At 35.1% G+C, this 13,326-nt stretch overlaps 1 protein-coding gene across 1 annotated transcript; it reads right to left on the bottom strand.

Moving 5' to 3' along the window:
- Positions 1 to 1,520: 1,520 nt before the first annotated feature.
- LOC143610054 (phytyl ester synthase 1, chloroplastic-like) lies at positions 1,521 to 12,182 on the bottom strand. Its single transcript, XM_077084637.1, has 11 exons — positions 12,002 to 12,182; positions 9,786 to 9,944; positions 9,583 to 9,687; positions 9,305 to 9,408; positions 8,438 to 8,442; positions 8,284 to 8,392; positions 7,801 to 7,894; positions 7,403 to 7,541; positions 7,125 to 7,307; positions 1,746 to 1,791; positions 1,521 to 1,628 (listed from the first exon to the last, which is right to left on the bottom strand). Exons 1-11 carry the CDS (start codon positions 12,180 to 12,182, stop codon positions 1,521 to 1,523), a joined length of 1,233 nt encoding a protein of 410 aa, XP_076940752.1.
- Between the last annotated feature and the right edge of the window lie 1,144 nt (positions 12,183 to 13,326).

Below are 13,326 nucleotides of genomic sequence, written 5' to 3' on the forward strand. Positions count from 1 at the left end.
TATCTGGTCCAAGGGTCGACGGGAAGGGGTAAATCAGATCTTAGCAGCTTGAAGATCTTTGTATCCATTCTGACTCTAGCATTAAATGCACTTGCTATGTTCCCATCGATTCTCCATTAAAACCATTTATGGTTTGTTTCTAGTTTAGTTGTGGGCTTGTTAGTGTGAGTCTTGAAGCCTCTTACTGGTCCATCACAGATATCTTCAAACCCAACACCAGTGATTGGGCCGCTTTATAGTCCTGGGAAGTAACCTCATCCTCCTCCTCATACCAACTTTTTAGTAAAACTTTTTTTTTGCTATTAGATAATTGGAGCATTGAAAATGTTAAGTTTTAAAAAAGGAAAAAAAAAAAAAGAAAAAGAAGAGAGAATCATTATTACTTTTTGAACAATTTTTTTATCACAATATATTCTTCAAACCTTACCGTTACAAAGATTTGAACAAACAACCTTGCTTTTAGAGAGACAAACACCATACCACTAGACCATTAAGTCATGGGTTGGCAATCATCATAATCAAGGATTTAATTGCAATTGGCCTTCGGTTCCATGACATGAAGGTGATGGTAAAGGTTTGATCTTGGACGAGCATTTAACATTCTTTTGAAGTTCATCAGAAGATCATGTACACTTTTCAACAAGACCCTTGATGTCGAATTCCTTTTTGAGCTCATAAGCTAGATTAGAACAATGGATCAGAATTTATTAGCGATACATATTCGACTGCAAACAATAGTAATGAACGATTGTTTAATCATGTCGTTAATTTTGTGACCATTTTTCTTGGCCATAATTGCTAGTTTTGCGACCGTTTCAGTTGGTAACAAACGGTTGCTAATAGTAGTGACAAGAATTTAAACATCTTTTGTATAATACATTCAAAGAACCGATTTAACCTACCCATGAACAAAATGTGATGTATATGGAAGACTCGACATTTGTTAGTAATTTTTGTGTCATCAACATATATTTTAGTATATTGGATTAACTTGTCGACCAAGATAATAATGATGGTGATTAATTGAATTGGGTGACGTGGAAGTACGGGCTCGTTTGACACTAAGATAATTTAGGCTTTGAAATAGACAATTGGCTTTATTATTTGGTTTATACTTGGGTTATACTCAACTACTCAAGTGAGGTTTAATACATTTTGGGCCCAAATGTAAAATTGGTCATTAAATTATGACCAATCCAGTTATGTAAAAAAAAAAAACCATCAATCACATATACAGAGGAGAGGAATATGGCTACAACCTCTTGTTATTAATTGATAAACAGAAAAAAAATACATACAATTCATCATCAGAAATATCTGTCTAATCTAATAAATTATTGTGTGTAACACATAAATAGATTTATCTGATAGTGGTTCATATATAATTGAAAGATTAATCCTGAGCAATTCATTAGTAAAGATTGAAATCAAGTTACAAGGTTTGTTTATTTGTTTGATTCCCTCATACTAGTACACAATCCCTACAACATTTATGGCTCGAAAGATGGAATTTGATTTAGCTATCCATTTTTCATTTGCCACATATACCTTTCAAAAGTACCTCTATAAGGATCCTCCTCTCGCTTCTTTAATAAGTAAGCTATATTCTTCTCAACATCACATCTTATCTGCAAATACAAATCTTGCATATAATCATCGTCATCTAACATAAGTTATTTTCCTTTTGTTCGTATAGGCTTCCCAAATTTCAAGTAAAGTCGACCGTGTAGCTTGGGCAAAAATACAGGTATATGAAATTGTTGCTCCGCAACCTCTCCTTGCACACCCTCCCTGCAATCATCAAATAACATGCATAAACAACATGGTCTTTATATCTAAAACGTGCCATATCCGTGACGTATTAATACTACCAATCAGTGTCGTTCCAAAAAATAGTGACATGTTTTCTTTTTCTTAATTGCAACTCAATTTTCGTCTCTATCCGTTGTAAGATATATATTTTTTTGCAAAACCCGTCGCTAATTTTGCGACAAATTAAACAAGTGACTTTTCATTGCAAATATATTTGTTGCAAATTCTGCTACTAATTTTTCAACATACTTTCCAACAAAGAAAATCCATTGCAAAATAGCGAAATTTCTTTCTATCACGAATACTTAATTAGATAATAGTGATTGGCCTAATGGTATCTGTGTGTACATAAGGCGGTCCTCAATCAAAGTGGTAGAGAGAGAGAGAGAGAGAGAGATAGTTCACGTCATGTCATGTCAAATCCTAACGAGCAGAGTAGATGAGCATGCGAGTATGTCATCGTTCAAAAACAAAAATCGTAAGCATATAGCTATGATATATAGATACAATTAAATCACAAGAGGTATAAACAAAAATCAAGTTGCATATCAAGAGGGTTGCATTCTTAGGTAGCTAAAAGCGGGCTACAATCTCATGACCAAAATAAATCATAAAAAACGTGAAGTTCACCTCAAGTTTATTCTCCCCTGGCTACTTTCATTCACCATGTGATTGAGAAGAGGGTTTCTCTTCATTTCATTATAATCAATGATTAGCTGAAAAAAAAAAAATGATTATCAACACGTAATTAACTACTTATATCTACTCTGTAGATTAAGTTAAAGTTTGTAAAGTGAATGAGTATATATTTTAGATCTTACTTCTAATAATTCATCTTCCCCAACCCCTCCATATGGTATAATGGTGGCCCCAAACCTCACTGCCATTCTTACAAATTCTTGTTTATCAGGCCAAAATAACTTGCCAGCTTCACCCAATTATTAACAGCAAAAGAAAGTGATGTACAAACTCAATTCAATTCGTGAACATTAATATGTAATGAAATTGCACACCAAACCAATGTATTCAACTGAAGGTTAATCTTGAATTATTATTAAAGTTAAGGGCTTATTTTGTTATGTTTTATTTTATTTTACTTTGAATAGTAGTAGGTGAGAATAAGTTTAGTAGATCTACAAATAGGGGTCTAGATTATGGTTATTTTTGTGTGTGTGTGTGTATATTAAGAAGTCTCTTTATTTATATGCTTGTGAAGTTCGTTTGATTATATGAAAAGAGTCAAGGGTTGTCACCACAATATCCCGTGCTCGTTTGTTTGATCCGTATTGGCCAACAATTGATAACAGAGCCTAGGCTCGTTGAACACATGATTGCTAGCATGTATAAACGATTCATAGGAGCTAGGAGGTTGTAATTTTCGAAGCCATGGATGGCGATTGAATTTGCAAAAGGATTGGGTTTGCTTTGGAAATCGTGTGATATATATTTGTGATTGTTCCATCAAAGTGAAAACAATTAATTTGCTTGTTATTGTTTCGATACACACGAAGTAAACAATTAATTTATTTTTCTTTCTTGTTGTTGAGGATGAAGTACCAAAAGTGGTCATAGGTAGCGTTTGTTGTGCAACGGAAATCGTGGTGTAATAAAAATCTTCATCAGTGTTTGAAGCCGCCACTTGGAGTTACGATTAAAAGAAAATACAAGGAGTCATGGCTGGCCGGTGATAAAGAAGGAAATTGAAGGAGATCAGGAACAATGAAAGAACTGATAGGTGGTTTTCTTTTGTAAGCACCGAAGTTAACTTTGATCAACTACGCATCATGGTCGGTTATGGTGAAAATTGTTTTGGGTGCGAATGGTTTGCAAGATGCGATTGATAAGGAAAAGAGGACATGAATTGAAGAAAGAAATAAGTTTATGACCTTAGGTGTTATCTTCCAAACCTTACCAAAAGATGCGATGCTTCAGATGGCCAAGTAACTAGAATCGAAAAATGTTTAAGAAGTATTAAGAGTTCATTATCTTTGTGCAGAAAGAACTCAAAAAGCTCGTGTTCAAATTCTAAGAACCGAGTTAGATGGATTGAAGACGGGGGAGATATAAAGTATTGATGATTATGCAACTAAGTTGGTGGAGTAAAGTCAAAGTTCAAGAGCTTAGAAGCGCTACTTAAAGAAAATGTTTTGGTAAGAAAATTCTTGAACTTTATGCCGGATAAGTATTTACCTATTGTTTCTTGTTCATAGACATTGAAACAATGGCGTTTGAAGATGTGGTTGGACGTTTAAAGGCATATGAAGAAAGAAACAAGTTCAAGCATGTGAATGGAAGTTCATCCCAAAGTCAACATTTATTCGCCCAAACCTAAAAGAAGTTGGAAATTACCGAAGACGTGGTAGAGGCCGTAGAAGATGGAATCCAAGATGGAATAGTGAACGTGAGAATGATGAACAGGGGAATACTGGTAAAAGAACCTTGAAGAATGGCAAGACAGAAGAAAATACATAATGTGCTATAACTGTGATAATATTGATCATGCTTTGTTCATGGCAGTTTGTTTAATAAATGAAGTAAGTTTTAATGAAGAAAGGGTTATCCTGGTGTGTTAGAAAAGAATGAAGAATGTAGGAACATGGTACCTAGATAATGGTGCAAGTCATCATATGTTAGAAAAGAAAGAGTTTTTTTTACCACCTTGAATGCAGGGCCGGCCCAACTAAAGCAAGTAAAAAATTGTAGGCCTTTTTTTAAGAAATTTAGAGTTATATTTTCGAATAAAAATTTCATTCCGCTTCACATTTAATTAAATAAATAGGTTAAATTTTTAACTAAAATAGTTTTACTTTAGATACTCTATTTTATAACATAGCCTTGTACACAAATTTTTTTAAGCCAACTATTATTTAGATATGTTGAAACATGTCCTGATGTAACTTGATCGGAGAATACTGAAAAATATCATGTGGACAACAACACACGTTGGTTATTTTCACTATTGGTGTTTACAATTATGATGTACATATATTATTTTAATTTCAAGAAAAATCAAGCTAGATAAATAAGATAACGTCGAATATCAGCCTTATGAATTCGAAACAGATTTTGATCGTTAATTAGGAACTACTGCACATGCTCAAATTATTATTATTTTTTTAACAGCATATACTCATGTCAGTGAATCAATCTATAATTTAATTTAAGATTATATTAAAAAAAGGCTACCCAAGTAACTGATCATCATTGTGAAAAATAGAAAAATGTACTTTAAATACTAGAAGAGAGATGATTTTTATAGGCATTTTGGGCTTTAATGCTATATTTCTTGGGGTTTCAAAAAAATTTAATTCTTGGAGAAGCATGTGAATCGATCCCTGGTCACAAAGAAAAATAAAGACAAAATACCACGGTGGCAAATCATGATTTTGATAATAAAATTGTAGTGAAAATTATATATGTAATTATGTATATGTATGTGTCTTTTTAAAATGGGGCCTTAACTTTTTGGGGGCCCAAAGCCCTAGTTTGGGTTTAGTATATAGTTGGGCCGGCTCTGCTTGAATGAACGAGTTATGGGTCAAGTAAAGTTTGGTGATGGATCTAAGATTGAAATGAAAGGTAAAGTTAATGTGATTGTGGTAAGTAAAACTGGTGAAAAGAAAACGTTTTGTGATGTTTCTATATGCATAAGTTGAAGACCAATCTTCTTAGCTTGGGTTAGTTGGATGAAGAAGGATGTAAGATTGAAATAGCTAATGTGATATTGAGGCTATATGATCAAAAAGAGTCTGCTAATAAGATGTACAACATCAAGCTTCAGGTATGTTGTAATTCTAATAACTTTGAAGATGAAAAGTAAGTAAGTTATGATGTGAAACCAATTATGAAAGTGAGGAAAATCCGGTTTGGAACGATCCCAAGTGATGTGCTTGGAGTTTGTGAAAGTATTGATCAAAAGTGAGTGATAAGATGAAACGATTGGAGAAATAAAATATCAATGTGGCTTCAAAGGTAAGTATTGAAGGAATGAATGCTAAGTTGCTAAGTTTGAAGAACCGGTGAGGCAAGTATGCTATAATCAGTTGAAAAGAATGAACAAACGCAAGAAGAAGAATAATTCAAGATTTTTTTTTTTTTTTTGGGGGGGGGGGGGGGGGGTGAAGGATAATCTTGAAAATTAAAGTTTTTATTTTGTTATGTTTTATTTTAATTAATTGAATTACAGTAGGTTTAGGAAAGATTTGCCTTAGAGAGAAAGTTTAGTAAATGTCTTGGAGAGCAACTTTAGTAGATCTATAAATAGGTGTATAGGTTATTGTTTTTTCTGTGTGCTAATTAAGAAGTCTCTTTCTTTGTTTGTTCGTGAAGTTTGTTAAAATTAATCATTTCAATTTCATAATCCATAACATTACTCTAATTGCCTTTTCTTTTTCTCTTATTCTTGCATATGGCTTATTCTTGCATACCGGACTTCATTTGAGCTATTGGGCTATTGTGTACATGGGCTTGTTTGGATATGGATCTGCATGCTTGTTCTTTGCTCACACATCTCTATTGATCGTATCTCACCATCTACAAATGGTTAGTTGTTTCAAGCTCTAATCACATATGGAAAGGAGCCATTTACCACTCACCTACAACTGGAGATTTGGTTCCATGTTTATGCTCTCCTTGATTGATTGAAGGATGCTCCCTTGGTTAGAGTTCAAGTATAAATACAAGCTCAATAAGAAGAGATAAGCACTCATCACAATAAAATCTCATTCTTTGTGTTCTTATTCATCGGTAATCAATCCGATGAGAGTCGTCTGCAGTTCCATGTGATTCTATTTCGATTAGTGTGTAATCATTTGTTCTTGTTTATCAATTTCAATCATTTGACTTTTCATACAATTAATTGTTCTTGAGAATAAATTGAATATCACATTTTAAATTGAATATCACATTTTCTGACAAAGTTCGATTGTTAGTTTGCTTGATTATATGAAACGAGTCGAGGGTTGTCACCTCAATATCTCGTGTCTGTTTGTTTGATTGTTTGATCCATCTAGGCTAACACTAATATCCACCACTTATACTTTTCTTGGCAAAAAAGAACATTAATGTAACCTAATGTTACATGGTGGAATGACACTTTCAAGTGAAATATAAACATAAGCAACTCACCTTACGATGGAAAGCCTCCCGTATACCACCAGGGTAAAGTAACACGTGCGACTTTTTAGCTAACAATTTGAAGAAGTTTAATCCAGAAATCGGAATTGAACCACCTAGCTTCAGTAGATCGGACATGGGAATCATATAGTATTCATGCTCAAGATCGATATTAATAAATTCCGGGTGAGTTAAACCATGAAGGGTGATTTTCTTCTCTCAAAAACTCCATGACAAGCGAAAAAACATCAATCCCCATTAGCATGTGATTACCAACAATTAATACAGGCCCTTCATCTGGAATCCCTGCAAGACCTCTAACTATCTTTCCATCCTCCATGGTTGAGAACATTACTGCATCTATATAAAGACGGTACCACCTGCATGTATATGCTTCATTTTTAAATGTGGAAAATGACAGTTTGATCAACGAGTTTGACAAAATAGTTGTGGCTTCTAAAAGTTTTCAATCAACCAATGGTTGACAAGATGTGTCCTTGACGCAACAGATTTCCATTCTTCACCACCTTTCTGAAGCAGTATATCCATGCACAATTCTGGAGATCCATGCATGAGCGTGTATGTTGTGCCGTGACGCATACATGGGATGGAAGCTGAAATAAGTTTCTAATCAATAAGAAATAAAAGTTAAAAGATGTTTTTATAAAAGAAAATGTCTTAAGTGTATTTTCTCAAACTCACAAGTTAGTGATTTTGGTTATTTTCCTGTTTTAATATCACCAACGACGAATTTTAATTCAATAAGTTGCAAGTACAAAGATCGATCTACCAATAGGGGAAGGAAATAAATAGGTTAAAGATAACTGTTAATATACCAAGTCTCCATAGGTGAGGTTTTAAACTCTGTAATACTGATAGGCAAGAAGTTCTTCAAGATATCATGCTTTGAAGAACGACGGTACATGGAAGTAGTTTTAATAGCAGTAAGCACGTTAACACCACTCTCCTGCATCAACAAAAAGAAGCGGCATCACTGCCATATGGTAGCTTCTTTTGTCACAATTCTTTTAGTATTTTCTAGACACTGTTAAGTAATGATAACTCAACATGAAATAACATTTGATTTTGTCCTATCATGGCCAGTTCCAGAACTCTAATCCTAATCGAACTAAGGTTTTCTAGGAGTTTTTGTCACAAATTATGCATAATTAACATTTTTCCATGTTTTGGTTTATCTGTTCTTTTCCTTAGCCTTGTATTTTGCGAAAAAACGTCATTGGTTACCTGATGAGAAACGCATAATTTTTCCGAATACATTTACACACCAGCAGAACATTTTTTTAAATTTCTATTGGTGACAAGAAGGTGAAAGAATAGATCTTAATACAATAATACCAGTAGAATTGTGTGTCCATTTTCCTCAAACACGCGCACATCACAGTGCTTCAATGATCTGAAAAGCCTTTGTGCCTCCTCTTTACTTGGCAAGAGATTATCCCTGCCACTGAAATGAAAATATCATGGAAATATTAGATTCCAAAGTGCATACCAATCCTGAAAGGGAAAATTACCAAAATAGTCTAGTTTAACCAAGAAATTTCCAAAATAGTCATTGAAATTTAGCCGACAGATTCATAGTCATCAACCTTTTGGACCAATTCAAGAGCCGTTTCATAGTCATCAACCTTTTGGTTGGCATGGCTCTCGAATTGGTCTAAAAGGTGGATGACTATGAGTAACCTTTTGGTTGGCACGGCTCTCGAATTGGTCTAAAAGGTGGATGACTATAAATCTGTAGTTCAATGACTATTTTGAAAACTTCTTAGACAAACCTTACTATTTTGGGAATTTTCCTTAGACCCTAGAGAACAAAAATTTGAAATGAGGGTCTTGGCCATGTTAGTTGTCAGTTAATGTGCACATGAGAGTATAACAAGAAGATCAACTACTATTCATAGAATTGAAAGAAACCTAGCAAGCACAAGTACTTGAGATGTAACAGCATGGAGACGGGAGTTAGCATAGGCTGCAATTGATTTAACAAGCTTCAACCTCCATGTGAGAGTGTCTTTGGGTAATATTTTTGCCATCACCTAGCAGAAGAGTCATAAAAGATGGAAGTGGGCGGAGATATAATGATATTAAATAGTAATCAAATAAGTTAAGTTAGCATAGAAACACTAAATCAAACAAACAATATTAGATAAATGGGCTAACTCTATAATATGCTATTTACTTTAAGAGGTAGACCAACTTTCCCACTACTACAATCCCAAACTCTGCTATATATAAACTATGTTTTCCATTATCCATGATTTTTTGATATTTCTATAGGTGTATCTTGACTAATCAATGAAATCAAGGACAATATTCAGAGATAAAGATATAAGCTCTCAACTAAAGAGATGGCTCTTACAGAAAGGAGTCGTAGATCTTTACCAAAACCAGCAAACAATTGCCACAGAGATTCCAAATGATCTCTACCATAACTTCTAACCATTGCAATCTTTATATAATCTCCTGAAAGGAAAATTTTTGGAATAGTTAATTAAGAGAAAGATAACAGAAAAGGTTCCAACATTTCACATTGTTCCGTATTGATATAAAAAATACTAGAAGAATAGCTCAAATGTAAGTTTAATATGTAACCATTCAAATGCACATTATTACAAGGATTACACGCATTGAACGTACCAATAAGGCGGCTCATGGCATAAGGAAGCATCTCATAATATTCTTCAGGCAAGTAGCCCAAAAGTGATGGTAAAACGTGCAATGGTGACCTCTCATAAGAAGTTGCTAAAATGGTTACAATAGCAGTTACCATATGGCATGCATACTTGAAATTCGCATTACCCTAAAAATAAAAATAAATTCGGAAAAGCATAAAGGTTAACCTGGATTTGCTAGTATAAGTATTAAGTCAACTGTAGGATTCCAAGCAGCCATTGCAAGTGCTAAGGCTCCACCAAAAGATTCTCCAAGTAAATAAGTTGGCTTATTTGGGGACAAAGTGTGCTCAATCATCACCATATCTTCCACAATTTGAATCAAACCTTCATAAAACAAGATGTTTATGAAAATACAATAATACATAACATCACAACATGCTAAAATGACATTCAAAAGATGTAACTTGTAAGTTTCTGAATTTTTACCAAATACGATGTGTATCATAAGACTTGAATAATTGATGTCACGTATATATAGCTCTCCAAGAAAATAAAAATTATTCTAAAAGTTGCGGAGAAGTTTTAGAATAAAGCTAAAAGATCAACTAAAGAATATGGAAATTTTACGCAATATTAGAACTAGTTTAGCATATACGCTAGATAAGATGATAACTATTAAACTAGCCACATACATTCATAACTTCATCCTATACCTAACGCCCAAAAACCACCACTATTTCCCCCGCACCCGCCATCCATATTGGCTATATTAACCACACTACCTCCTCCACCACTGCCGCTAGACCATGACAACCAAACTTGTGGTCGGTGTCTTCAATTCAAAGCCCATGTTCAATCTATCAAGGACGGATTAATATAGCTCAACAAAACGTAAACACACAAAATAGATATTAAATAACTCTCAATATAATATATTATAGAGAACGTATAACTCAAAAACCCCTATTACACATAACTCGTGTATCTAACCCTAACTTGGTTGCATTTATTTATAATGCTAACTCTAACTTAGCTAACAAGAAACTAAATACCCCTAACTTGGTCATTAAGCAACCCATTAATAACCCCTTTTAATTCTTGTTGCTAGGCCAGCATTCGGGCCAAACAATTGAGCCAACAATCACCCCCCCATTGTTGTACCCGACTCACACGACTCACCCTCTAATTTCCTACTCGAAATGGGGGGGGGGGTCTTAAACTTCACATTTGCCATCATTCTCTTGATTCTCCCGAGGATTTTCTTGATCTCTTGCAATGTTATTTGAGCTCCACTTAGCTCGAAGAAATACTTTCTTCGTTTGATCATTACTCACTCGTCTTAAATTGGGCTTGAATCTCTTTCTTGACCGCGCTTTTGGTTTCTTGAACTCTCTTCTTTGAACTTTAAATTTTGGAACCGGGATCTTTGATTGGAATCTGGTAACCAACTTATCTTCCTTCAGTCCAATTCTTTGAAGATCTCGACATGGCAAAATTCTTCATTCCAACGCTAGCTCTTTTACCGGGACTTGCTATCTTGAGGCTAATCTTGTACAATCGGTTCTTAGTCCTTGTCACCAGCTTCGTCAAAATATTACCTCCATCATCCTTAATGGTTAGCAAATCATGCTTCATGTAAATCTCACATCCACCTTCTATTGTTTGACCAAGACTTATGATATTGATTATGATATTGATTTGTAAGCTAAGGATGTAGTAGACATCGGGTCAACAGGTGCTGCTCCCCGCTTTTCCTTCAATTAAAACCGACCATTTCCACGAATATCAATACAAGATTCATCTCCGAACTTCATCTTTCCCGTGACTTGTTCATTTAATTCATAAAAATACACTTTATTATCCGTCATGTGGTTCGATGCTCCGTTGTCAAGATACCAAAGATCTTTCTTTATTAGCTGGTTTTGAAACGCTTTGGAATTACACCATCTTCATTCAGGAAAAACTATTTCTTGATCACCTTTTATCATAAATAAAGACGAATCAAAATAATCAATTAGATTAGATTCTTTTCTTTATACGTTACAAGCATATAGACGCGAAGTTAACGAAATCATCATAATGGTAACACTGAACCTGTGATCTATTCTTTCTGCCCCTTTGTCGATCATTTTTCTTCTTGACAAAACAGTAAAAGACGTCTTGAACGTTTTTTTCAATGGACGTCTTTTAGCGGAACAAATAACAGATCGCATACGTTATGTTTCAAATCCCTATCACATTACGTCCTTTGGCACTAACTCCATTAATTTTTTTCGTTAAAGTCAGTCATGTGCACCTCATGTGAGGGCAACTTGGTCTTTTTACCCCTTAAGGGGTTATTTGTGTAATTAGTTTAACAATTTGGACTTTAAATAAATAAACTTAAATAATAAAAACACTTAAAAAAAAAGAAAACACTTAACCCTACCATCATCACCAACCCATCTTCCTTATCTCTGTAATATCCACCGCCACCACCAACCAATCACCACCGCCTCTTGCCGACCACTTCCCCTGGCCACCACCTTCCGCCGACACCACCACCAACACCATCACAGCCGCTGCAACCCACCACCACTGCCGTACGCTTCTCGACAAAACCCACACAGACGACCACATCATCTTCGTCCCCAAATACAAGAAGCTCGGTTAGTTTTTAAAGGATGAAGCTCGGTTATAATTTTTTCAACTTGCGCCTCCATCTGCAACCACCTTCGGCTCCGCCTCCACCTGCAACCATGGCAACCTCCGTGTCTGCCGGCTCCGTCTCAACCTACAACCACGACGCCACAACCAGAAAAAAACAAACTAGCATCGATTCAAAATAGGGTATCGATTGTGGTTGAGTTAGGCTTCGATGACGGGGAAGAAGAGGGTAAAGGGTTGGTGATGGAAGTGGCGGTTTCAGGTGGTGGTGTTAAAGGGTGTCGAAAATGGTGTCGGCCGTGGTTGTGGGATACGGTTTGTCCAGCGGGGGAGAGAGAGAGAGAGAGAGAGAGAGAGTGCAGAGGAGAGAGGGAGAGAGGGGGGTATATATATTTTTATTTTTTTAGTTTTAATTAATAATTAATATATAGGTGAATTACAAAACTACCCTCATGTGCCTTGCACATGACCGGATTTAACGAAAGAATTTAACTGGGTTAGTGCCAAAGGACATAACATGATAGAGTTTTAAAGCATAAAGGATGTTTTTTGTCATTAAGTTTGCGAAAGGACAACCATTGAAAAACCATGCAAACATAAAGGACTAGTTTTGATGTTTTGTCTTTCTTCTTTGACATGTCTGCCTTGACCCATGATCTTGACCATATCGGTTGTCACAACCATCTTGATCCTCATCCTCTCGGTCTCGACCTCTAGTCCTCCTACACATCAAGCATTGCCGGTCTCCATGATAACGGGAGTGTTATTTATACGTCTAGAACTCCTTTTCAGCGTCAACTTACCAAACATATCGAGATCAGCACTCATTTTGTTTTTGAGCAAAGTACAAGCCGACCAAATCTATGTGCTTCACGTTCCTTCTCGTTATCAACTAGCGTATACTTTTTACTATTTTTTACGAAGGGCTTACTAATGTAATGTTCAATGACTTCAGATCTAGCATAAGCATCTGTGATCCTCCTCTGAAGCTTGAGGGGATACATTAGACTAGATTATTTATATAGTTAATGCATAGACTAGGGTAGTCAAGTGTTAATATCGTAATTGTAAATATGTTATGTTAATGAGAAGGAAACCTATTCTTTGAGTCATAATCATT

The sequence above is a fragment of the Bidens hawaiensis genome, unplaced genomic scaffold (assembly GCF_021521415.1).
Source record: "Bidens hawaiensis isolate Kalapana, Puna unplaced genomic scaffold, B.hawaiensis_p1.1 tig00023631_1, whole genome shotgun sequence".
Classification (NCBI taxonomy): Eukaryota; Viridiplantae; Streptophyta; class Magnoliopsida; order Asterales; family Asteraceae; genus Bidens; species Bidens hawaiensis.

Bases quoted from the DNA above. Each gene is read 5' to 3' on its own strand.
- LOC143610054 (XM_077084637.1), bottom strand. From the start codon at position 12,182: ATGATGTGGTCGTCTGTGTGGGTTTTGTCGAGAAGCGTACGGCAGTGG. The intron at 9,945-12,001 runs GTTGGTGATGAT...TGTTTTATGAAG, and splicing joins TACAGAGATAAGGAAGATGG to GTTTGATTCAAATTGTGGAA. The intron at 7,542-7,800 runs GTATTACAGAGT...AACTTATTTCAG, and splicing joins GAAGAACTTCTTGCCTATCA to CTTCCATCCCATGTATGCGT.